Raw genomic sequence first — 26,096 nt, 5'->3', positions numbered from 1 at the left:
GTGACAATGAAATAGTGCAATGTAACAACTCACATTTGTTCGTCCCTGGTTGCTGTTTCTGTTTCTGTTGACTTTAAGAACCTTGTGTAATCTCTGAAACAAAACTGCACCTCCATTGTGACACAGTCTTTTGTCTTGAATATGCAGAAGAATGGAACAGTCTTTCTTCATCTCAGCGGCCTGCAGCAACCAACCCGCTTTTAGACAAAAAAGAATTACATTATAAGTGTTATTGTCACATCACCTCTTTACAGTATATGCACATCACAGATTTAAGTAAAGTAAAGTGTTTGTTGAGGTTGATGAGAGAGAGTTTGGGCTGGCCCCGTTCTTCCAGCCATCTGCATCATTTGTAAAAATAAATTTCAAAGTAGACTCGTCTGTGATTGGAAGGCACACGGAAGAGGGATCATCTCGCCAAAGCAGAAACATTGTCAGCAGGTATGTGCTACACACACGCGTGCCCATTTCTGTTATTAATGTGACCGATATTTAGTATAGGGTTGAAAATAATTTTTTGCTATGTTAAGTTTTAAGGCTATAGTTTATTAAAAACGCGAGCTGCTGAATGATTTATCGAGTGAATCCAACAGTTGTTACCAAACTCGAGTTACCTGTGCCCATCAGAGTCATAATAGAGTCACAGCTACACACTCCCTTTTCCCCAAACTCTCTCTCATCAACCTCAACAAACACTTTACTTTACTTAAATCTGTGATGTGCATATACTGTAAGGAGGTGATGTGACAATAACACTTATAATGTAATTCTTTTTTGTCTAAAAGCGGGTTGGTTGCTGCAGGCCGCTGAGATGAAGAAAGACTGTTCCATTCTTCTGCATATTCAAGACAAAAGACTGTGTCACAATGGAGGTGCAGTTTTGTTTCAGAGATTACACAAGGTTCTTAAAGTCAACAGAAACAGAAACAGCAACCAGGGACGAACAAATGTGAGTTGTTACATTGCACTATTTCATTGTCACTTTGCTAAAATTACACATTTCAAAAGTAAAGCATTGGTCAGCAATATGTCACTTGTATTCTGTTTACATTTCGAGACAGCATTAATTAGAAAGCATGACTCTGCACATATTAAGTGAGTGTGTGTGTGTTTTAGACAACCCAATGCTGAGAGCTACAAATTCTTTTTGTGAACAAGTAATCCGTCAAAGGATTATAGTTGACAAAGATGTGATGAGAATGGACAAGCTAAGGGGTTTGTGAACAGTGTTAATAAACACGGGGATCTTGATGCTTCAGACTACAGGTAACATATAAATCTTCACATTGAAACACATTTATGAAATCTATGGGGAGAGATTTGTCTAAAATCTCACTGTTTCAGAGAAAAATAGTTTTCTGACAAGCTCAATTTAAGTTAAAAATAAATAAATAAATACAATTGATTCTCTAAAAATGAAAACCAGTTGGTTGTTAATTATTACATGCAAATGTGTTTTTTTTGTCTTCTGTATTTATAATTGTTCTTTGACCAAGAAAGTATATAGGCCTATAGGTATATTTGTATTTCTATCCAAATATACGATTATTCACTAGAATTTTCAGTAGGATATCCAAATACCAAAATATTCGATAGCTGCAGCACTAATAATACTAATTTTGAGTTGTGGCACGCCCACACGAGTTATTTTACCACACACCCATGTCAAAACTAGCTTACTGCACACACACACACACACTGCACCCCAACTTCAAATTTTTGCTAACGTCATAATAATAATAATAATAATAATAATAATATAATAAAAATTTTGTTGGATCCAAAAGCAACTTACATAATTATAGTTTCATATGATTGTGATTGTCTTATTTTCAAATGTTGAAATATTTTCTTGATTTGAACAAAATATAATTGTTTAGAATAATCTTGATTTCAATTATTACCAAAATAATTGTGATGATTATTTTTTTCCATAATAGAGCAGCCCTAATGTGATGTGAATATGTGTATCTTGTGCTCATCTTTCCCTTCAATTTTCTATTTCAGGCAGCAAATACTGAAACGAAGATTGAGGTGTGATTTCCCCCAGCTGGTTTTTCACACCCCTTTCCAGCAACAACTCTGAAATGGTTTTTGTAGAGACATTATCAACAACTGACAAACTTTTAGACAGGGTACCTCACTCATCAGATACATCAACTACTGAGTCTACTGATGTAAGCCAAGAAAGTGACACTAACACATGGCTGGTACAACATCAGGTTGGAAAATGACAGGGCATACGAGGACACTTTACAGTGCAGGGCTGTAAAATCTATGTAAAATCTGCCATTTTGTTTGTTTCATTATCAAGATGTTAACTCTCCATTTTAACACTTTTCAAGCAAAAATCAAAATGTCTGTATTCCATTTTTCCACAACACAGACCTTTGTTAAATTGGTCTGCCAAAAAAAGAGAGCTGTTCCAATGAAGTTCCAAAGGTTTTATTGTGAATGCACATTTGATTTTTATTTTATTATTATTATTTTTTTTTATTAATATTTTTTGGGTAGGGGACGGGGGGTATAAATGACATGCTGTGATGACACAATCTGATACTTTAATAAATATTCTATATGTTATAATAATCTGGGCTCTGAATGCATCTATTTCCATCTAGTCCATTTTGCCTTGTTCCAGGTTTGTGGTGCATGGTAGTATTTTTGGCCGATGTATGCTGCTTCTTGTGTACCTTTCATTACGTAATAGGTTGTGAATTGTTTTCATATATGAAACATAAACATAGCTAAATGTAACATCTGTGTGCTGGTTTCACTTCTAGTTGAAGCGTTTTTTGTTTTTTTGGCACAAATTTAATATATTTAATTATCTAAATTCACATGATTGCACCAAACCACCAATACTTGTTTCTGATGTTAGGTACATGTATTTATAACATCTGGGAATGATTTTCTGTTGCCAAATTTAATGTAAGACGTTTTACAACCAAAAACTGTAGCACAAGATTTTCGTTTTTTGTTATTTACCTATATATGCATTTCTGGCTTGTAACAAAATTGGGGCAGGAAAACATTGGGTGAACATTTAACCCAAAGTTCAGAAGGGTATTATCTATCAAAAAATGCATTGAACAAGTAGTGCCCAGACAGTGGAGCGAAACTCATTTTCTAGGCACTTTTTGGGGGTTCACCCCACGGCCTAGAAGTTGGTGTGAATATTTGAATGTATTATTTACAATTGAGATAGGGTTGTTCTGATTTTGTTATGTGTGGTTATTGTATTGTCATGTCCGCTTTTAACTTAACAGTTTTTATCAGTTGCTAAAACACCAAACCCCGTTCGATGAAGCAAATTCTCAGTTTCCGAGACTAATTTCTGGAATGAAACACTTTTTTGACCAAACCTTACACACGGTTCAGGCTTAGACCCAATTCTCAAAACTCATCCACTCTTTTTGGATAAAACTTAAACACATTTCACACTATTCCTAAATTATTTTGCCCTAAGACTAATGCATGTTTTTTTTGTTAAAAGTACCCATTTTGACTCTATCACGTTTTTTGATTGAATTATTGAACATAAAAACAAACAGCAGAGAAACAAAAGTTAAAAAAGAAAAGAAGAAAAGAAAAAACAAAAAACAAACTCATCATAGTTTACATGTTCAAAAGGGAGTAGGAAGAAGTTAACTTATTTAGTCCTACCCCTCATACATTATACATTTAAACTTATTTCATTATTGATACAATACTAGGTTAATATTTTTAAAAATAAAATGATGCGTGCATTATCCAGCAACATATATACATGAAATTCCTAAACATATACCATAATACATTTATAAATCATATACTCATACTCATTATATACAATTTTCATGCTCTTATTTGACAAAAGTAATTTTTTTTTAACTTTGCATTTAAACGTTTTTTTTTTAACTCAACAAGTGAGTCACATCTTTTCAAGTCAATTCCCAGATTATTCCACAAATTAACACCTTTTACAGAAACACACCTTTGCTTAATATTTGTTCTTCTTTTGGGTTTTTTGTACACACTTGTACCCCTTATATCATAAGGACTGTGTCTAATTTCAAACAATGTCTGAGTAATATAGCAGAGTAGATTGTTATATACTTTGTACATTATTTGTGCTATTTTAAACTCAACCAAGTCATAAAATGTCATTGTATTTAATTTGATAAATAATGGATGTGTTGATTCTGTATATTTTGAACGATTAATAATCCTTATGGCTCTTTTTTGCAAATTGAAAACAGAGTTAGTGTTTGTTTTATATGCAGTCCCCCAGATTTCCACACAATAGGTCAAATATGGTAATAATAATGAACTATATAATATATATAATGAGTTCATGTTCAGGACATCCTTAGTTTTATAGAGTATCCCGATGATTTTTGACATTTTCCTTTTAACATTTTCTACATGTGGCTTCCAACATAATTTATCATCAATAACTACTCCAAGGAATTTATTTTCATACACCCTTTCTATTTCATTTGAATTCACCATAATTTTAACTTGGTTAGTAATTTGTCTAGTGCCAAAAACTATGTTTATTGATGTATGTAAAATAAACCTCTGTTGACTACCTACCCTGGATGCTCTGTGTTAGATTATTTTATGTCGTGTCTAACAAATGCTCTCATGGTGAATATATTTTGACTTACTGTGTGTATGATCTGAATATATTGTTCGGATTTGAATACCGGATAATAGGTTTTGAAGTGAAAAGTCACGGCTTTTGTGAAAATTGTTTGAATTTTTGTGTTTGTGTTTAAGGTTTTGAGAAAATGGGTACAGGTTTCAAGAAATGTGTATTAGCAATTGAGAAAGACTGTAATAAGATGGTTATAGGTGTGGTCACATCATTAGCAACAAGTGTATTCAATTTTTGAGTTGTTGTGTGAACGCCAGTTAAGTCCGTTGTGTTCAAATTTTGTTGACTTGTGGTAAACATTTTGTATCGCATGAGAGCAATTTGTGAATTGTGTCTTCATGTAAAATGTTTTTATGGCATTGGAAAATGAGGGGTTACATTTATTCAATGTGTTTAGACAACTGGTCATTCGGTTCAGAGGACTGGCATTTGGGTTTTAGTATTTGAGAAAATATCCCAAGGAGAGCACGCTGGCAGACGTCTAACCAACCCCCTCGCTCATATCCACCAGCCCCCCAACAATTATGGTCATTGAAACACACACACTCAAACTGTGACAGAGTCCTAGTGTCTCCAACAAGCCTCAGAAAATTCTCACGAGTGTAGGGACATCTCCCCTTTCTGCTACGCATACCTCGCTGCTACGCATATATGCTCTATGCAGACCATGTATGTGATGGACTCAAAGCCACACACCGTTACGCCTATAGGTAAGCTTAATTAGCTTTCACTTGTCACCACTTTTCAAATCCTTGAGAAAATGTTAGCTAGGATGTTTCAACTATCGGTTGCTGCATAAAACTATCATAAATGGATATCTGTGTAGATGTTTTTTTAAAGAAGCAGTTTTGGAAATGTCTTCTTGAAAACCAACATTACAGTTACCGTTTAATCTTACACTGTTCAGCTCTCATGCAAACGCACACACGCATACACAGGCCCCTCAGACATACATTTGACCTCCCCGTGAATCTTTGACTGCCTCTGCTTCCCCCCTACTCACAGGAATGTTGAACAATCGCCTTTCTCAGACCAAAAATGGCCCCTCACAATTAGCTGCGTATCCGTTCTTCTTCAGCCTAATTTAATTTTATGACCAGCAACCCCTGTCCTCGCAGGGGTAAGGAGACTATCGCTGATGATGGCTTTTCACCAATTTCTACATAAAATTATCATTATAAATAGAATCAGATCTAAGTAGATGCATATTTTTGTAATATATTTTAGGAAGCGTTGTCTTTTCAAACTAACAACATTATAGCCACCGTCTAACCTCACACTTCTTCAGCCGCCCGTCTGTCCTCACACTTCTTTGACCCCCATGCAGCCATACATGCGCGTACGCACACACAAGCACAGACATACATTTGACCTCCCCATGAATCTTTGACTGCATATGCTTCCCCCTACTCACAGAAATATTGAACAAAAATGTCAGATAGTAACTATATCAGTAAGGGGAAATTATATAGTTTTATCCGTTTATTTTCAGATTCAACCCCAGCAGTCACGAACGACTCTTACAACATTTTTACATATAATGTATAACTTCATGTTTTTTAATTTCATAATACCAACCAGCGTATCACAGTTTAACCTTACCTTATACTTCTTGTTTTACAACCTCTAAAATACAATTTTTGAGCCGTGTTTGCGCATACTTTTCCCCCTTCACCATAATAGAAATGGCTAGTACTTTTCCCCCCGGCGGTTTTACCCATACTAAACTACTCCCTCCGATCACGTCATTCAATCTCATTATTATTCACTCAATCTAGGGGGCGTGCACCGGATCCGGAAGTTAACCAAACAATTAGCATTTGAACCCGGGTCAGCCATGATATCTGCAAAAACAGGTAGGAACACCACCTACACATCATCCCTCTTCATTAAGGGGTCATTAATCTTCATTAAATTACATCAGGAAGTCATTAAGGGTCATTCATCTTCATTATATAACACCTGGAAGTCATTAAAGGTCATTCATCTTCATTAAACGTCATCCGGAAGTCATTAAAGGTCATTCATCCTCATTAAACGACATCCGGAAGTCATTAAAGGTCATTAACCCTCATTAAATGACATCTGGAAATCATTAAAGGTCATTAACCCTCATTATATGACATCTGGAAGTCATTAAAGGGTCATTAATCTTCATTAAATGACATCAGGAAGTCATTAGGGGTCATTAATCTTCATTAAATGACATCAGGAAGTCATTAAAGGTCATTAACCCTCATTATATGACATCTGGAAGTCATTAAAGGGTCATTAATCTTCATTAGGGAGGGGTCATGACCCACACATGACCCCCCTAATCTAATTAAGAATGTCATCCATCAAATTTTGACAGAAGCGGCCTTGTAATATTCTCTCTGATGCCAGGAAATGAAATGTCTGCTTCATGCTTTAAATGGACTGACAAAGGATAATGACGGGTGGAAACGCTTGCCAGTTTGTTTATAAGATGGGAGTCCAAAAAAGGCATGTGGCGCATTTGTCAAACTGATCCCAACCTAGTTCCGGTTTGAGGATCATTCAATCAATAGACTGCAAACAAGGTTCTTTCTCAGTTGGAACTAAAGAACAGTTGCCTGGAGTATTGACAATCATGCAAGAGGCAACCAAGAGGAGCTAGTTAGTTTTGTCCATCTTGATCGGGATAGTTGTTAGGAATCCTGAGGGTTCTGGCTTGGATCAGATGACCCATTGCCTGAAATCATGACTGGTAGAGAAGTGACCAGTATCATATACCAATTTAGTCGTACTAATTTGATCCCAAAATTTAATAAGGCTGATAGGTGACCTGACTGAGGTAATATGACACTTTGCAGGTAGCACAAAAAATAGTATTAGACCTTATTTAGCAAAGAGTTTTTCATTTATACAGTGCTATTTTTTACCTGACACACTGCGGTCTTTGGGATCTCTCTTCAGCTTGACCCTGAGGTGAGGGAAGGGGTAATATGGACCTTTACCCTGTGGCCCATACATAATAATCAAATGAATTCTCTTCATACAGATAAAAAGGAATACAACTGGCTTTTTTGGGGCGTCGCCTACCTGTCTCTTGTCGTGTCCATTCTCCGAGCGTCCATCTCTGGGTTTGTCGAACCAGTCGGTCTCCTCTCTTCTCAGGTGGTAGGCTTCGGCAACAAACAAGTAGAGGCAGTCTAAGAACGCTTGCCCCGCGTGTCACATAAATAAGGACTTTCCTCAAATAAATGCATGCTATTCATGGGAAGGGAATGTCAGCTTGTGAATGAGGCCAGCGTCCATGTTGAGTTATTCATGTTTTTGTTTAATGTAGAATTCAATGGAAAGCGACAGGGTTTTTTTTTTTCCCCACTGGTAGTATTAAATGAAGTTGGTCATCGGAATGTAGTTTGATAGTCAGTATTGTTAATTATGAGTATGCGTTATCGTGTTATTTTTATCTATGACTGTAAATGTTGGGCATACACTTTGTTTACAATATGGCCAAAATCATGTCATGTATGTGCCTCCATATAATAAGTACATTTTGAAACCTTCCCAACATTTAACCATCATATCATGTGGGTGATTGTGCAGTTGACTTGTGTGAGTTAATACGTTATAGTTCATGAACTAATACTCTACCCTTGGCTGAATGGTCTCTGTTCAAAGGCATCAGGGACTCACTTAGGGCTGCAATCAAGGCAAACGAGTTACACGGCAAAATGGCGGGATCCATAGCAAATTGATCAATATGTCCTTATGATGCAATCATGAAAACTAAGACCTGGGAGTGTGACCAGATACACATATGCTTCAACAAAGCGGCTCGTGCATTGGTATTTTTCCCTATTACATTTTATCCAGTGGTATTAAGCATAGACTGTAAGATTATGAGGACGTAAACACATTTTAGAAACACCCCATAAAATGATAAAACTTCAAATGCACACAAAGTACAAGACACATGCATGCAATTATTCACAGAGACATGCAAAAAGTTTAATATTTACTAGTGCTTCAAACAGACATGCATTTAAAAGACACAAACAATCCAGCACATTTTTCTAACAATTTATGGCAATGATTCATGATTCTATTTGTTTAAGAATGTGGTACCTTTTGGATGGATGTGTTTATAAAGTATACAATGACTACATTATTTGTAAAACAGATGTGTTAAAATTCCTAACGTGAACCAATATTGTGAAGAATTTCCAAGATGTGGGAGGCACTTGCCAGTTTAATGGCGGGAAACAGAATGCTGAGGGATTAGCTTTAGATTTTTATGCCTCAAAAAAGGGACTATGAAAATCTTCCTACAATGTCAAAGATTTCATTTAAGTGTCAAAAAGATAAAGACGAGCATCCCTCGACAAAGTGTGCAAAAATTGTTAGATCACTATTTGAGGATGACGCCTCCCACACAGTCACACTAAGTTATGCCAACACGTTACGTAATATTGGAAGTAGAGACAAAAGCACAGGCATGAATCAAATCATACATTCAAGCCTGCCTTGTAAGACAGAGAACAAGATGTGCAACATTTTCATTAGAGTGGCACCACGAAGAAGAAGCAACAAATAAATAGATGCCGATTTAGTGGCAGCCAACACATGCAAGAGTAAATCTTGTAAATAAGAACAGAAAGATACGAACACGCTGGTAGCATTTTTTACCTTCGCTATCTGACATGGTTCCCTGAAGATCATCCATCAGCACATAAGCCCTACCCCTGCTTGGTTCCTCCCTGATGTGCTGCTGCTGCTGCGAGTCCTGTAAGGACAGGCAGGAACCAAACTGGTCCCGAGAGTCGGCCGAGATGGGCGGCAGAGGCCCCGCTGAGGCACGGGCCATGCCCATCGGCTGCCCCACAGGGCTCAGTGGACTTTCTTCCTCAGAGTTCTGGGCCACGATGGGGATTCTCCCACGGCCGCTTTGCACAATGGGGAGGCTGGTGGGTTTAGTGCGACCGGACGGGGCTTGGAAGCCGGGCCCGTCTGCGGAAGCTTCGCCGTCACCTTTGAGCCTCAACGAGGAGCTGGAAGGGTCTCTTTTGATTGACAGGTCTAAGCCATAGCAAGATGTAGGCCTGGATGACGGTCTTGAGCGACTTCCGCTTGGGTAAGCGGAGTCCAATCCCAAGCTCTGGCCCAGGTTTAGCGAACCAGCCAGGTTTGCCCCCAAGGTGGACCCCAAGTATTTTTGCTGCTCTGCAATATTCTTACGAAGGCCAAAGGTAATCTCGTCCTGCATGAGCCGGCTGGATCGTGGGGAGCCGCTGGAAGACCCCAAATAGCTCGTATAGTCCATGTCCAATCCCCTGCTTTCTGTAATTGAGGAGTACTTGGAGGAGATCTTGGGCTCCAGCAGTGGAGTCTTATGTTTTTGGTATAACATTGATGCCGGCAGTTGTTTTGCTGCCTGCTTCTCGAGAGTCAGCCGACTGATGCTGTACTTGTCTGACTTTGGGTAGTGCCTTTGGGAGTAACTGGAGATGCTGGAACTCGGCGTATAGTAGTGCTGGGAGAGGCCTGTCAGGGGGTCTAAGCTTTCTGTCCCACCCGTGCTTCTCCTAAACTCCTGCTTGAGCTGCTGCTTTAAGAGCTTCAGCTCGTAGGGTTCCTCCATTGGATCATCTTCATCAGGGGTTTTTCCATACGTATGCAGTCTGGAGGTGGATCCGAGGAAGTCAGTGGATCCTAGATCAGCAGCGCTGCGTTGGAGAAGCTTCTCTGCTTTGGCTAGCTCTCTCTCAGCAAGACTGTATGACGATGACAAACCAGTGGAGCTCTTAGCTAGCTCAGCCGCATCTTCCAAGAGCAGGTAACTCCGAGGTGTGTGGTGATCTATATCCGAGTAGTAGGAATCAGAGACGGCTGACATGGGACTACCTGCTATACTTCCCACATCCAAGGCTCTGAGGTCGAGGTGATTGCCATATTTATCATATTTCACACCGAGGAAGGGCGACGATGTGGGATCGGGCTGGCGGCTAATGACATCATATTTCGTGGCATCCAGTTCGGAGAGGAGAGCAGCTTGCCTGGCAGCTTTCTGCTGTAACAGGAGCATCTGCTGGTAACTTTGCTGTTGGGAGCTGGTGAGCGAAGGGACAGAGGAGTATATAGAATGAGACTGGTAAGACTGGGGGGTCTGATAGAGGGACTGCTGGTATTGGCTTTCAGGGTACTGGTACTGAGAGTATTTTCCATATTCATGTTTAGTTTGAGGTGGGACAAAGTCATCCAGTTCTGATTGAGGAGCTGTCCTGGGACGTTCCAGACCATGGCTTTCTATTTCCTCATCCTCACCATCACCATGGTCACCTCTAGTCTCTCGGATGTTACTAACCTCACTGTCCGACATATAATCTCTGTCTTCAGCCACACCCTGTAAATAAGCCCGCTCTCTCTTCTCCCTCTCCTTCAGAAGGGCGCCTTTCCTCCGATTAATACCCATCTCCAAGTACCTCAGCTTGGCGTCGATCTCCTTCTCCTCCTCGTCAAGCTCCGCCTGCCTTTTGCGCAGTTTGGATGACTCCCGCTCCACTAAATCGAGCTCACGATCTATGTCTTGGAGGATCTTGGCGCGCGCCATGTTAGAATTGCGGCACATTCTCCGTCGAGCAGAACCAGTGCTGTATGTGGTCTGTCCACTGGCTGATGACTCATCTTCTGATGGGGGATTGGGCAGAGTCCTCTTGACCTTCTTTTGAGTGCCAGTGGGTGTTCCATCGGAGCCCTTACCCTGAAAAAAAAAAAAAAAAAAAGTCATCATATATATATATATATATATACATATATATATATATATATATATATATATATATATATATATATATATATATATATATATATATTGTCAAAACTGTACTTTGAAGTCTGAACGCAGTGTAAAGAGCAGTAATTTATTCACAAGAAGGATTTCCCTCCTGAATATGCTCCTGCAAATTCAGCGTATTCTTTGATGTACTGTATGTATGAGGTAGCCAATGGTGAGTTACTGAAGCATAGATTTGACTTTCAAGAAGAGGACAGGTTCACCACAATCTAAAAAGCTATAGTGTGAATAACTCAGGCTTGTAACATTTAGCATATTACATGAGAAATGCCAAGTGGTTAGAGTGAAAGACTCAACTACCATCGCTATAGTAATAATGGTGTACTTACAGTATCACCATACTGGGTGCCAGATGTTGCCCTTTCCTCTCCACCCGGACTGATAGGTTTGGGGTCCGACATCGATCTCTGCATGGGCTTCGTTCCCTTCGGACTTCCTGGATCCGGGCTTCCCCTGAGCTTTTGAGGGCTTTTATCACCCAATGACTTATCATAAGATACAAATTCAAGTGATTTGCTTGGGGAAATACAGGGTGACAAGGGAGAATAGAGCACATTAGGAGATTTAGGGGGTGCTTGAAGTGTGGAGGACTCAGCTTTGAGGTGGGGAGACATGGCGATCTCCAAGGGCGAGGGTCGTTTCTTTGGCGAGGTTCTTTCCGAGTCAGACAGTTCCATTCTCGTGTCCATTCTGATGTTTCCGTCGGTGTCCGTTTGTATAGATATCTCAGTGTGCGCTTGCAGAGACATGTCTGCGTGCCCTCCCCTGTCCCCTCGTGCGGTGCGTGGCCGATTCTGTCGGCTTCTCTGAGCTTCCCACTCCTCTTGATCTTCATCATCTGTCTGCACACAACTGTCAACACTCTTTTTGATGCTTTTCTTTTTTCTACCCGCAGTGTAAGCTTTGCTGACCGTCTCGTCCTCTTCGTCTGTTTGGCAACCACTATCTGTGATCTTCCGTGAAAGCACGGTGCCATCAGGGCCCAAAACAATTGCCTCTTGGATGCCATTCCCGAGCATCTCCCCACCTGGATACATCTGACGAAGCTTTTGCTCTTCCAGTTGCATGCGGAGCTGCTCTTGGAGTCTCTGAATTTGCTCGAGCTGCTGCTGTTGCTGAGCGTAGGTTTCCTTTTGCATCATGAGGTGAGCTTGCCTTTCCTCTTCTTGCTGCGTCAAAATTTGTTGCTTCATGACCTGTAGCTCCTCCAATTCCTTTTGGACCAGCAGCTGCTCTTGCTCGCGAAAACGTTGAATCTCCTGACGCTCCCATTCCAGCTCCTCGGCGAGGCGCTGCTGTTTGAGTTTTTCCATTTCGAGCCTTTCACGCTCTGCCTGATATTGGCCATCCCCTGGGACCATAGGTGAGGAAAGAGCCTCCAGGGAGGCGGCTATTGCCTCAAGAGATTCATCTGTGTAGTCAAGGGATAAAGAAGTGGTCGCTGTGGTGACAGCATTACCAGAAGTGTCCTCTTTGGATAACTCCAGGTTGAGAGGGATGTCAGCTCGCTCATCTGCTGTTGTAACCGAGACAGTAGACAGGAAACTGTGGGATCGTATCAGTGGCAAATTCTGGATGTCTGACAACGATGGCATGGTGTCACTGGTATGCATACTGGACTGAGTGTTGTATGACGTACAAAATATGGATCCTGGTTGGGTTGTTATTGCATAAGTAGATGGAATTGGTGCAGCAACAGAGGAATAAACCACCCCATTGGATGATCTCAGCACACTACTTGTACCAAACAGAGTGCCAACAGCACTTGTTACTCTCGCTTGGGAATAAGGAGGGATTGTCATTCCCGCGTATGCCCCTTTCTTAGAGTAGTCCACAGCATCACCTGTGAAAAACATGAAAGAAAAAAATCAATTGAGCTCATATGATACAGTCAATGAAGTAAATGTACAACAGTGAGCCATTTCTTACCCAAATTATAAAGTGATGGAAAAGGGGGGAAAAATTTGAAGTATAAACAAAACATATAGCATGCAGGTACAAAAATCACAACAAAAGAAAAAAAAAACATCACTTCCATGCAAAAAAAAAAAAAGCAAAAATGTCAAAACCCCATACTAGCCGTGGATGAGGGGTAGCAGTTCAAAATGACATTTAAGCGACAGGTCTGCAATGTCACTGCACTGACCTGCATCAGAAACCTTTGCAGAGGAAAGATCTACGGCACCATCTGTCGTGCCACTGAAATTATAGCTGTTCTTACTCTTGTAAAAAAACAGGCCGGCTTCTGCCAGGTTGGTGTCTGACATTGAAGGTTTTATTCCGCCAAACCCCCTCATGCCATAAGATGAGCGGTCATACTGGTAATGGTCATCACGATATCCAAAACGGTCTTCAGGCAGAGGGGTGGTGGGCTGCTGTGACGTGCAGCTTCCTGCAAACGGGAGCTTGTAAACAACATCACAGCACACGGCTCTTTTCCCTGCAGTCAGATCTACTGGCTTGCTATCGTCCTCTGTGATGACCGCTGTGACGACCTCTGCCGAAATAGTGTCCATGGATACTACAGTATTGAATGGTTTTGTCGTGCTCAGATCAACAACTCCTGCCACAGATGTGGTGCTTGTTGTCAATCCGTTAGCGACACAACCAGCGACAGTACTGGGTGCCATAGTTACAGGTGGTGTTTGGAACATTCCGCCACCTGTACTTGATCCAACTGTGAGATTTATGGGGCTCTCACCAGAGTGAGTGGGAGGCTGAGAATCCACTGACCGGTATATGATTTGAGAGATGGGTTCAAATGCTTTATTCTTCGTTAGCTGGAGAGGAATTGAAGATGCTTTGGAGGTTTCTACAATGTCACACCTCTGTACTGTAGCAGAACATGTCACAATGGTGATGCTGTCAGTCACGATGGAGAAAGTGGAGGATTCAGAACTTAGGTTTACAACAGGTGACTGTACCGCACTGCTCTGGCGACTAACATCAGCTGCAAAAGACTGCTGCCTGGAGTCAGGGCCAGCAGACAGATCGACTCCATTCATGTGTGATGTCGCATCGGGCTTCATAGTCCTCAGATCCACCACCTCACAAGGCAGGACCGTCTGTCCGTTCTGTCCAGGTAATTGGGTCTTTGGTTTCTCCAATGAGATTGGTATTCCCGTTGCCCGCGGAGCTGGCACAAGCGGTGGCGTCCGTTCATGAACAACAGAGACAGTGGTTCTTTGGACCTCTGTGGTAACCACTTGAGAGATTAGGTTTGGCATGACCACGGGAGGCTGCGCGGAGGCCGACACGGCTTCGATTACGTGACATGAACTTGAAACGTGCTTTTCTGGGCCGCATATCTCTTGATTCTCAATGGATTCTGTCACTCGGGTGTAAGCCAGAGGCACTCTACTTGTATGAGGCGGTGTTGACTGCTGATATGAATGTGGTTGAGATTGTGCTTGGAGATAACTTGGGGGCTGAGCTTGTTGGGCAGAAGATGCTGTGCCAGTGTCAGAGGGGGCTTGAGTTGAGAGACTGTCAACTGGAGAGCTTGGCTGAGAAGGAAGTGTGATGACCACGTACGTATCACGGAGGTTTCTTGCATATCTAGGGGAAGAAGGAGACTTTGGTGAGGGTTGAAAGGACTTGCTCTCAGGTGAAGGGCTAAGGTTCAAAGCTATTTCAGAGGACCCTGTGGGGAGTACGGTGGGTCTTGGTGGATGCGAGGCATGAGCAGGGGAGGATGGCTGTGAGCAAGGTTTCGGTGCAATTGGTGGTTTGACACCATGCCCTTGTCTATGGCTTTCACCGATCCCAGCAGGAATGGAGGGCTTTGGGGGAACAGGAGGTGGAACATGAGCTTTGTATGTTGGTGTTACTGATTGTTTAGCATGTGAAATTGTGGTCACCGTCTCTGGCCTGACGGGCGCACTTGAAGCCTGAGGTGGGAGTGGAACTGGAGGTTTCCTGGGAAAGACTGTTGGTTTTTGTGGTGTAAGGGGAGGCAATGGTGGTTCAACAGATGCATCTGCTTTTTCCTGAGAATGAGCCCTACGCAAGACATTTGGCTTTGGGGGGATTGGTGGGGCAGTTGAAACAATGCTGGGAGTAGCATGTGCATACTGGGGGACAGTCGGCAAGACGGTAAAGCTTGCAGTTATAGGAGCGGATGTTATTGAAATTGCACTTGATAGGTCTACAATGTCAGTCTGGGATGCTGTAACGGGGGCGTGCGGTTGCTTGTCTGATGCAGATGTAGTTTCCACAGCTGAAGTTGATTTGACCACTTCCTCCTCTTTTTTCATGTTGCTTTCTTCGTCAGAGGACAACTCTCCTGAGGAACACTGTGTGACTTTTAGGTCTGGGATTGGGTAAAGAGCCCTTCTAGATGAAGTGGTTTCCACTTCTGGGTCTTGCTGAGTAGGACTTGTTCCAGGAGTCAAAACCTTTTTCATGAGCTCTTCGTATGCACTTTCAGCATCCAACAATGGTTTCCCATCTTTTCCAAAAGTGACTGTAGTGTCTTTGGAAAGGTTATTCTCAGCGGGCTGTAACACGATTTCTGGGTTTGGACTTTCTTTTTTGGGTTGCATGTTTTGGTATAACTGTTCGAGTTTCATAAATTCCTTTCTTTTTTTGATCATGTCCTCATAAACTTCATCTGGTGATCTCAGCTTCTTGGGCTGGGTAGGTACACTGATCTTTTCCATCTCTCCCAGATCATCTGTTGAATTATCCGTGACAGTTGCATAAGCATAATCTTCAATAAGCATACCGCCATAAAGAGCCTCTTTTTCTGGATGAAAGTCAACATTTTCAACTGTAGGCGACTTCGCCCTCAGTATTATCTCCTCATAAGCTTCATCAGCAGATCTGAGAGTTTTTCTTTGTGATTTGTCAAAGTTTTTATCTTCTGTTGGAGAATGTAGGGAAGTCGATATGGGCAACTGATATGTTTTCTGCACTGCTGCAATCATGGCAGCGTGGATTTCAAACCCTTCAGGGTCTGAATCTATGCTCGGGGAGAAATCAGAGCAGGATGATCGTCTGATCTCTTCCATTTCTGCCTCCTGCCTCAGTTCTTCTGTCGGTGAGGCATCTTCGATAGGTGAAAGGTTGCTTGGGGGCGTCATTGAACGGTCACGTCTCCGCTGGCCTCGAACCTCTTCTTTGTCTCTCTTTGATTTTTTACCAGTGCCCCGCTGTTTTTCCTGTTCCCTGAGTAGGTCCTCTTCTTCCCGCAACTCTTCCTCCTCTGATGAGTCTTCAATAGTCGGAAGCATTTGTCCAGGTTGTCTGTGTTTGGCTTTCCTGTGCTGCTTGCTCTCACTGGAGCGAACATGGCTAGGACTACTGCTGTCGCTGTCTTCCTCCAGCGAGGACAGTGACGTCGGTGATGTGCCAGGTGTAAAGCTGGATGCGTGTAAACTGGATGACCCCTCCCCTTTAGAACGATCATCTGGTGAATCAGTTAAACTTTCCATCTCAGGTTCTATATCAACTTGAGTTACACACACAAGACTGCTGGTTGTATTAAGCTCCATGGTTTGAAATTTGCGAACCGCGGTACCGCTTTGACGGTCCTCTTCTTTGAGCTCCGGTGGATCAACTTTGACGACATGAGCTTTCTCCAGAGCATTTTGCAGCTCTTTATCTTCTTCATCACTTGGAATTATAGGGGTCTTCTTGGATAACCGCATGGCTTTCCCAGACGCACTCCTCTCTACAGGCTCTGTTTTCTTCTGCTCACTTCTTTTCCTCTCATCTTGTCTGATCTTTTGCCGAATTACATTTTCCTCATCAGATGGCGAGGCGTCCTCGTTTTCGCTCATTTCTATGATCTGTTTGCGGATGAATTCCTCGTCATCCCCTGACAAGGGGCTCTCCTTTCCAAAGCTTTCGCTACTATCTTCCAGTGAATCGCCCCTGACGTCTAGCGGCACCAGTAGCTTTTTCTTTGTGTTACTTTTGTTAACATCTCTGTCGTCATCCGAGCAGGGCGAGTCAGGAGAAAGGGGAAGCACCTCTAGTTTACGTCTGGTCTTTAGTGTGTCCGTTTGTTTCTCTTCATCCTCCTTCCCTTGCGCCTCAAGAATGGGCAGGACTGTGCTTTCTAGCTTGGCCAGGTCCGAGGGGCTGGTAGGACTGCCCTCTTTGGTAGCACTTTCTCTGTCGCCAGGCTCTTTCAGGGTCTCCAACTTCTTCACCTGTTGGATTTAATTAATAGATTAATAAAATAGAATAGAATAATTAAAAAAAAACAAAAAAAAACAGAACTTCTACATACATCTTGTACCTAGTGGTTTGCACAATATAACACTACCACACAGAACAACTAGTCTCTCCACTGATTAAGCTAAATATGCTAATCACCTCAAACATTGCATCTTCATCACACTGCTCGCCCTGAGGCTCGGGTGGGCCCCCCATTTTCCTCATCGAACTAGCGTCTTCATTCATATGTGTGGTCTGCTCACCAACTACAACACCTGGGATTTGGGTTTCTGCTATGGGGACTGTAACTGCTAATTTTGACAGGTTGGTATTTTCACAATCTGATTGTGTGTTGTTTGGTGACGTGCTTTTCTTCTCTGCGTCACACTCAGCAGTGCCATCGTTGGCACCAACTATGCTCACTTCTGATATGAAAATAGATTCCTGGATTTTGCTTGTGTCAGGTAACGAGCCAACCCCGATTTTGTTTGCCACTTTTTCACTGTTGGATTCTTTTTCCCTTCTGAATTTGTCGACCGACTGCTCCTGACTGCCCATTAAATGAGAACACAATTTCATGTCTTCAGTGATGACAAGATCCTTGGGGGTTTTATCACTGACTTGTGTCTGATTCTGAAAGGGCTCTTTGGCTTTGACCTTTTCTTGCTCAACAAAATCTGGAACCACCGTTTTTTCAGAATCATGTTCTATCGACAAAATATCTGTAGGTGGTTGCTTCTCCTCTTTTGGCATTACACTCTCAGATTCAACGAGAGCTTTTTCATTCTCTGTTGACTTCTCTGGGGACGAGGCTGTTTGAACAGGGCTCTCATGAACAGGAGGTGGCTTATCATTTGTTCCTGGATCTGTCTGTTTAGGCATTACTAGACTGTGGTCGTCACCGTTGTGTTTTTCTGCACTTTCCAATTCTTTTTTATCTATTGGACAAACGTTTTCTGTTTCAATTGAGGAATGTTGTGAAATGAGCTCTGTCTCACTAAAATGTTTCTGCTCTTTTGCCTTCTGAGTTTCTTGTTCTTCAATGGGATTTATCATGTCAGTTTTCACCTCAGAATGTCTATTTTCACAAAGCGTTTCCTCTTCAAAGCCTGCACCATCACACTTTAACTCAACATCCATCTCCTTGTTTTCAATAGTTTGTTCTTTGACACTCAACACCTCAGGAGCGTCTTTAAATGTTTCAAGCCCGGCTGAATTTTCCTCACTGCCTTTAACAGATACTTTCTGATCAGCTGTTTTGTCTAAGGAGCTATACAATGCTTTTTCAACAGACGTGTCATTCGAAGAAAAATGAAGTGGCTTGGTTTCTGGCTCAGTTAGACTACTAGTTTCTTGTGCTTTTTCTACAAGTTTGTGTTCTAATACATCATCTTGATTTTGCTGCTCAAGAGTTGAGTCGGGTTCATTACCAATTAATGTCACAGCGGGTTCTCTGCATTTGGATGCATCTGTCTGTATTTCATTCTGTAACTTGTCATGTGTAGGGCCCTCAATTTCAGATAATGGTGGTACATTTTCATTGACTACAACAGAGGGAGCATCCTCTTTGATTGTACATGCCTCTGTTGTTGGTTCAATTATTACATTTTCAGCTTCAGCTTTTGCAGTATTACTATTATTGAAAGTTTTGTCTACTGTTTCTGTTAAAGTCTGAGTTGGTGCCTGTGTTGAATCGATTAATTCTCCCCCAATTTCTTTTGTCACAGGAGATTCTGCTGCTGAATCAATTTGAGAAGTGATTTCCTGTGTGACCGAGACAGGTTCAGACTGGAGTGAGTGAAATTTGCTCTCTGTCAAGGGGGCTATACTCGCAGTATCAGTGCAATTTTTGTCTTTTTCTACCTCGACGGGCATCTCATCAAAACCTGTATCCGGCAACTGAACCTCAGGGAGGTTCGCTACTACTTCTTCAACAGTCGTTGGCTTTTCCTCAGTTGCTGTACTGACAATATTACTCTGTGATTGATGCTCATCTTCAGGCGGCACCGTCACTGGGTTTATATCAATGGAGCTACTCTGCTGCAGCTGCTCAATTGGTGGGATTTCCTGTGCTATTTTGCCAAGGATCTCTTGCTGCTGCTCTTGAATTTCAGCTACATTGGAAGTTGCACTTTCAGATATGTCTTGAGAATGAATGACAGGCTCAGGCATGAGCTCCTCTGTTAGTGACTGGTCGGAAGCACCAACAGCATGCAATTCATCATCGTCGTGCAATGTTGATGTAGGTGTGGCCGCTACCTTGGTTTCGGGGGCGGGCAGGGTTTGGTCTGCTGCTGCTGATTCTACTACAATGGGTTCGCTATCTACAGAAGCAGGGACCGGAGAGGAGGAGGGAGCGGGAGCAGGTGCTGACTTCTTCGAGGAAGTCGTATCGTCCAGCTGATCGGCTCTTTTCGTCTGACAGTTGAGGCAAAGCCATTCACTCTGAAATGAAAATGACAGAAATTTCACAATGTTAGTTGCATCGTATATCAAAATCTGCAAAAGCTGAACTTCAAACAGCCTCCTTGGAAAAGATTGTGTCCACTGTAAAACACAATATGATATGTGATATGCCTTAAACCAGGTCCAAGTCACTTAACGTCTTCCTGACTTTTATTAAAGCTGCACGTGACTCTCGTGCCAGCTTCCGTGCAACACTCAAGAAAATGATTAAAATGTAAACCATTTTGCAGCTTCCTCCATCACTGAGGCAAAGATGACTCAAAGAAAAGCCATTCTCTTCAAACCTACAAGGACATTTTCCAGCATCGCACATGTGCGACCACAGCACCCACGGGAGTTTGCGACGACAAAGATGACGCATGCAGAACTCCGATAAGAGGCGTGACAAGTCATTCTATGTGCCAGGATTACAACCGGGTCAGTCAGACTCGCGGACTGTCTAAAATAAAACATTCCGGTGAAGGTTGATGCAGCTTGTTAAGACGAAGGATCCAGTGTGGGTTTTACCTGTTTAAATTTAGACGGAGGCTGACACAGAGAGAGAGGGAAGATGACAATTTTAGGGAGGATGTGACTGATGGAGAGAGAAGGATGAGGAGAAAGAAGACGACAATGTAACAAGGAAATGAGAGGACATCGTGTTATCATTAATGGCTGGACTGGAGGCTTAAGTGCAAAGTCAACATTAAAATGCTATTTACTGCAAATCAATTGCCCAACTTCAGAACCAAAAGGGCCGAGAGGTAACATAAAATTTTACAGCATCACACCTTAGCATCACCAGTGTAATCATTATTGTGTCCTTACTGTAGCATGTCAGTACTCAGCTTATCTAAAATTAGGGTCTGGATCACGTTGACAAGTTGTCAAGGAAAAACAGCATGGGCCAAAAAAGATCTTAACACTGATAAATGTAGCAAATTTATGGGTACTGCACTGAGCTAATGTAATTCCCACTTAATTAAACTCCAACGTGTATGTTGTGTAAAAGAGACTATAAAAGTGGTGTATTTTACAGCGCAGTGATTGGCAAGTTATTACCATCATTTGTTAATAAGGTTGATCAGGAGGATCTAATGGCTTTTGACTCGGCGTGATGTGGCCCTCTTAAAATATTTCTCCCATTTCCGCCTGAGCGGATGTCTCAGCTTGCGCTGCCCAAAGGTGCCATCGACGTGACTCACATGCCTTTTGAGTCACGAGTCAGATGGTCGCGGTGCACGCTGCAGAAGAAAGGCAGACCGCGGCTGCCGCCGTCCATATCCTTTCAGACACCCTGCAATCCCACTCAACATCTTTATCATCTCTCCTCCTCCCCACCACATTTGCGACGTATCTGTCGTCACCGATCACTGCTCCTGCGCGCCTCTACAATCTGATTTCAAAATATATTCAAACGTAATGCATACAAAGGGGAAGGGAAGTGAAAATTATTTCTTACATCATTTGTCACTGCCTTAGTCGGTAAATTATATTGATACTATGTCCCCATTTTTAGACAGTTTTGAATCAGGATTTTACTTTGGAAGTTAAAAAAAAAAAAAAAAAGTCTTGTGAGTTAATGTGCAATACCAGAGTTCAACAGAGTGGCAGCAGCTGTGCAGTCTGCCTACCCGAAGAAAAAGCATTTCTTCGTTAACGCTGCAAAGTGCCCACTGCCCATTGATTTTTGTCTGCTTTAACTTGGTAATCATTTCAAAGTTGGATTGTCGCACCAAGAAATAAAAAATAAAATAAAATACTTTTTGGTGACCAAGCCTCAGTTTTAATCAGGAATTTCACGTTGTTTAGCGAGCTATGGGAAGACAAATTTGAATCAAAAAGCACAAAAGACACAAGCAAAGAGTTCTCTCCATTTCGGTGTTCACAACCGCACCGTTTTATTTCTCACCGGTGCAGTTTTTTTCCCGTGACGGATGGTGTGCCAGACAGCCCGTCCACGCAAAAAACTTACTGTTTCCACTCTGGGAGTGTTGCCACCGCCGCTAAGTGCATTGAGGGGGAACAAGCGAGCGGCGTCCGTCAGGATGTAAACACAACAGGCTGTGCTAACAGAACGTGACCACTGACCAGTGCCAAAATGTGTGTGCGTGCATTTTTTACAAAGCATAACCCTTCTGCCTCACCATCACCGAAGATTCTAACTACTAAATACATTTGTTTAATTTGAATCGACAAATAATCTCACATGCATACATATTAAAACTCATTTACTCCCAATAACGTATAAATCCGTTTTTTTTAAATGTTCTCAGTATCCCAAAGACGTATTTGTATGTTTTTTTGGGGGGGGGGTTATGCTAGAGCATACAAAAGGCTTTGATGCAGCCTCTCAACTGCAAAGAACGGTTGCAGAAATGGTAGTTATTAGACAAACGGCCAGCAGGTGGCAACAGAGCAAAGGAGATCAACCAGGGCCATGTAGGAAAAAAAGCTCAATTACTTAAAATTTTAAATAGATTTGCGAAAACTGATGAAACTTAGCTCTCTTTTAATGCTAACTGCTGCAAAACAGAAACAGAAACATTTTTTTCCTGATGAAAGAAGAGACTTTAATCTTTCTTTTGGTAGGGTCCATGCTTTTATAGCAATTAAACACAATATTCTGTGGGCCTTGCAAAATCAGTCAAAATCCAGTAAAACAGCCGGGAGCGAACGGGACTGCTTCTGTGAAAATGGCTGGGAGTGAATGAGTTAAACACATATTAAAACGGGAAACATAAAAGTGAGACGTATATGTTTTTAAAAACGAGCTGACCCACAATTGCTTGTCTAGCATGCTTTTGTGGCCGCTGACTATTTTTATACACGCGGGCCTCCAGGGCACGTGAGGGGAGCGCTGTGAGGCAGTGTGAGGAAAGGGGGGTGTTGAGGAAGGTGGCAGATGCAGAATAACTTTACAGCTGGATTGGATGTGGAAGAAAAGGTAGAATCAAATGGGGGGGCATGTTAGACTGTTTTTCCCTGCTTCCACAACAGGTATTGATAGGGATTACACGCACCTGACTGGAGGATCAAGCCTCCATAGAAATAACAGGATTCCCGTTGGCCTTTAAATCCTTTTAGGAGACCAGGATTAAGAGCGGCGCTGCCCACGTGGCTCATACATGGACCCCCTTCATTATTTTGTGCCGACTGCGTCAGTTAAGACAATGAGCGTTACTTTCTCAGGTGCATTCGTATGCTACGCGTATTTGATGTATTAGAGCATGTGCAGCGTCATTTCTTTGTGACTCATCTGGAGCAGGAACGCGGCGGCCTAGTTGGGAGTTACGGCGTCACCCGTTCCCCCGCCGCAATTACTTTCTTCTGCCTCGCTTGTGTTCAGCTCACTGATCGCGTCGCTCGGCTCCTCATTACATTTGCAATAAAAGTAATGTGTTAAATGGAAGGGAAAATGAACTTTTTTCTGATAATTAATGCTGACTCGATCAAAACGTGGACACTTTGAAGCTGTGTATTTCCATAAAAGTACTGGAGGAGTGAGTATGAGCGGGTTGATTTCCCATGAGGACAGAGGTGTGGTCACAGCGGGAAGTCGTTCTCATGCAGTTTAACCACACCTGCTCCAACTGAAGGCTTTCAGGAATACTCAACAGATTACTAACAGGGTGCTTAGATTTCCCTCTCAGGTAACAAAGATACAAGCATGTGACCCAAGGATTGTTGACAAACAAAGAGGACCAAGTGTTACCTTTTTGGACCTTAAAGGGGATGTCAACCCAAAACATGTATTTTCCAACACAGTATTCTGATTAATATTGTGTTTGTGGAATGCAATTTAAGCATCAAAATCCAGCTGTTTTCATCTATCTCAAGGGAAGGCCATTTTGACACTTGTTGTCGACTGGAAATGACATCACAGTTGCTTAGCTAATGACCAATCACGACTCACCTGTTTTCCGAGTTTGCTCATTTGACATTCACAAGCTGACCAGAATGTCGTGTTTGGGGTGGAACATATCGTTAAGAACATTTTTGGTTTGATTTCCCAAGCACTGATACCACTAGTACATTTGACAAATGATTTTAAGGAAAAAAAGACCTAACATCCAAATAGTGCAAATTTCCTTAAAATTGAATGAAATTAATGACAATTTTCTATTATCTTTCTCTACTACTCTAAATATATTTACAGAAATTGTAAAAATTTGTGGTAAAATGGCCACAAAACGACAGCCCACCACGAGCATCAATAACTTAAAATAAAGCTGGTATAAGCACCAATACCGATAAATTATGGTTTCAAGACAGTTTCAAGGGTTTCAAAGGATTAATTTCAATTCAGAGTTTGGGTTTCAAATTAGAGTTTCCAACAAGAGTTAGTGCTTCAAATAAAGGTTGGGGTTTCAAGTTATGGTTTCAAATTAGGGTTTGGAATGAAGGTTTCAAAACAGGGCTGAGGATTTCAATGTAGAGCTTCACACTGGGCCGTTGGGTGAACTTTTCTTTAACTGTTTAGCATATGTTAACCTACATTGTATTCCTCGCTTAAAGAAACAAAAGGTGAAGGATATCAAAGTGACACCACGTCCTTGCGCCCATCAGTCTGCAGCCATTAATGAAGGATTGCTGTAAAGCGAACAGCCAACGTCAGTATGTTTCTGGACCGCATGCTGCAAAAACCACTCAAGCGAAAACCCTTTTTGGCCTGCGTTCCCTAACAAACTGACGCACGGCCATAGTGTTCCATCTGGTCTTAGCCAGCCAACACACAATGCGGTAACCGTGTTACCAGCCACTCATCTTAACGCATAAAAAATACTGCGAAAATTGTGTTTAACTAATCCCACACATACGCATGATTCACTCTCAGGGTCGGGTGTCAAGCGTTTCAAGTGCTCCTTGATGGCGAGATGAGCATTTAAACAAGCTCATTTGTCTTATGGCCTCACTCTCCACTCTGTGGTTCCGCGTGTGTGTTGAAGATTGCGTTTGTGAGTGTTTCTTACCTCTCCTAAGTGCGGAGTGGGGTTGAATCCACACAGATTGCACACGCTTTTCTTACACCCTGTGCAGAGACTGTAGTTGGCCGCTTCTGATGTCCCCACATTCAGCTCCCCCTTGCAGAGAGGACAGCTTTCCTTAGTTTGCGGTGCTAAGTCCAAACTGGGTTCCTGCTCAACAGACTCGCTCCTTGGTGCTTTTCTGGATTTAGCCGTTGGAGTGTCAGGAGCAGAATCCGAATCGGCGGGAGACCCCGGACCAGAGAAGGGCGAGTCAGGAGGGGAGCCAGGGCCGGAACCGGGTCCGGAGTCGGCCGGGGAGTCCGGCGGAGACCCCGGCGGAGAATTGGCTGGTTTCTCTTCCTCACCAGTGACGAGACTGGTGGCCGAGTTCAGGAGGGAGGAGCCGAAGCTGAACACCTGCGAGGCGGTGGCGGGAGGTTTTGCCGCTTCGGTTAAGCCGCCGAATCCTCCGAAAAGCTTCCCAGTGACAGATTCCTCCTGCTTTGGAGTCGCCTGCGCTTGAGGTTTGGATGAGTCCATCAGTCCACCGAAACCGCCAAACAGTTTTCCAGTGACGGATTCAGCAGCTTGTGAGGAAGCCACGGCCGGCTTGACTGAATCAGTCAAGCCTCCAAAACTGATACCTCCCAAGCCACCAAAGAAGCTAGACTCCTGCTTGGCCTTCGCTGGTGACTGCTGGGGGCTGGCCTTCTGTTGAATCGGGCGGCCGGTCTTTGGATCAATCTTGGGGGAGCCTCCCAATGAGGAACCTGGAGAAAGTGGTCCTGGAGAGCTAGCACCTGGGGATTTCTGCCTTGGCGTGGTGGGGGGTGTCAAGCCTTGGTCGGTGGTGCTTTGCTGCTTGATGAGCAGCTTGCCGGGCTTTCCCGAAGCCTGTTTCTGTGGCGAGGGTGGGACCGAGCCTTGTTTGGGCTTTGTCATGCCCGGGGGGTCCATGCCCCCCATTGCTCGCTGCATCTGGCAGTTCAGACACAACCATTCTTTACCCTGTATGGTAAAAGAGAAAAGTCTTAGTTAGACGATACATACCATA

At 42.7% G+C, this 26,096-nt stretch overlaps 1 protein-coding gene across 8 annotated transcripts in view; it reads right to left on the bottom strand.

Annotated features, from left to right (window-relative positions):
* pcloa (piccolo presynaptic cytomatrix protein a) overlaps positions 1-26,096 on the bottom strand; it is a 47,657-nt gene that overhangs the window by 18,611 nt on the left and 2,950 nt on the right. For 3 of the 8 annotated variants that reach the window (XM_077500770.1, XM_077500764.1, XM_077500765.1), the window contains exons 3-10: positions 25,046-26,050; positions 19,887-20,072; positions 13,609-17,620; positions 11,792-13,305; positions 9,299-11,369; positions 8,264-8,311; positions 7,706-7,788; positions 7,546-7,621 (exon numbers count right to left, since the gene is read on the bottom strand). In XM_077500770.1, coding sequence (XP_077356896.1) covers positions 7,546-7,621; positions 7,706-7,788; positions 8,264-8,311; positions 9,299-11,369; positions 11,792-13,305; positions 13,609-17,620; positions 19,887-20,072; positions 25,046-26,050 — 8,995 coding nt within the window. Of the gene's footprint in view, positions 1-7,545; positions 7,789-8,263; positions 8,312-9,298; positions 11,370-11,791; positions 13,306-13,608; positions 17,621-17,786; positions 19,851-19,886; positions 20,073-25,045; positions 26,051-26,096 lie in introns of those variants that run through there. The other 5 variants (XM_077500771.1, XM_077500772.1, XM_077500766.1 and 2 more) reach the window with 3 other exon arrangements.

This window comes from Festucalex cinctus, chromosome 16 (assembly GCF_051991245.1).
Source record: "Festucalex cinctus isolate MCC-2025b chromosome 16, RoL_Fcin_1.0, whole genome shotgun sequence".
Taxonomy (NCBI): Eukaryota; Metazoa; Chordata; class Actinopteri; order Syngnathiformes; family Syngnathidae; genus Festucalex; species Festucalex cinctus.
Note: the sequence above shows the minus strand (reverse complement) of the source record. Positions and strands in the feature narration are given on the sequence as shown.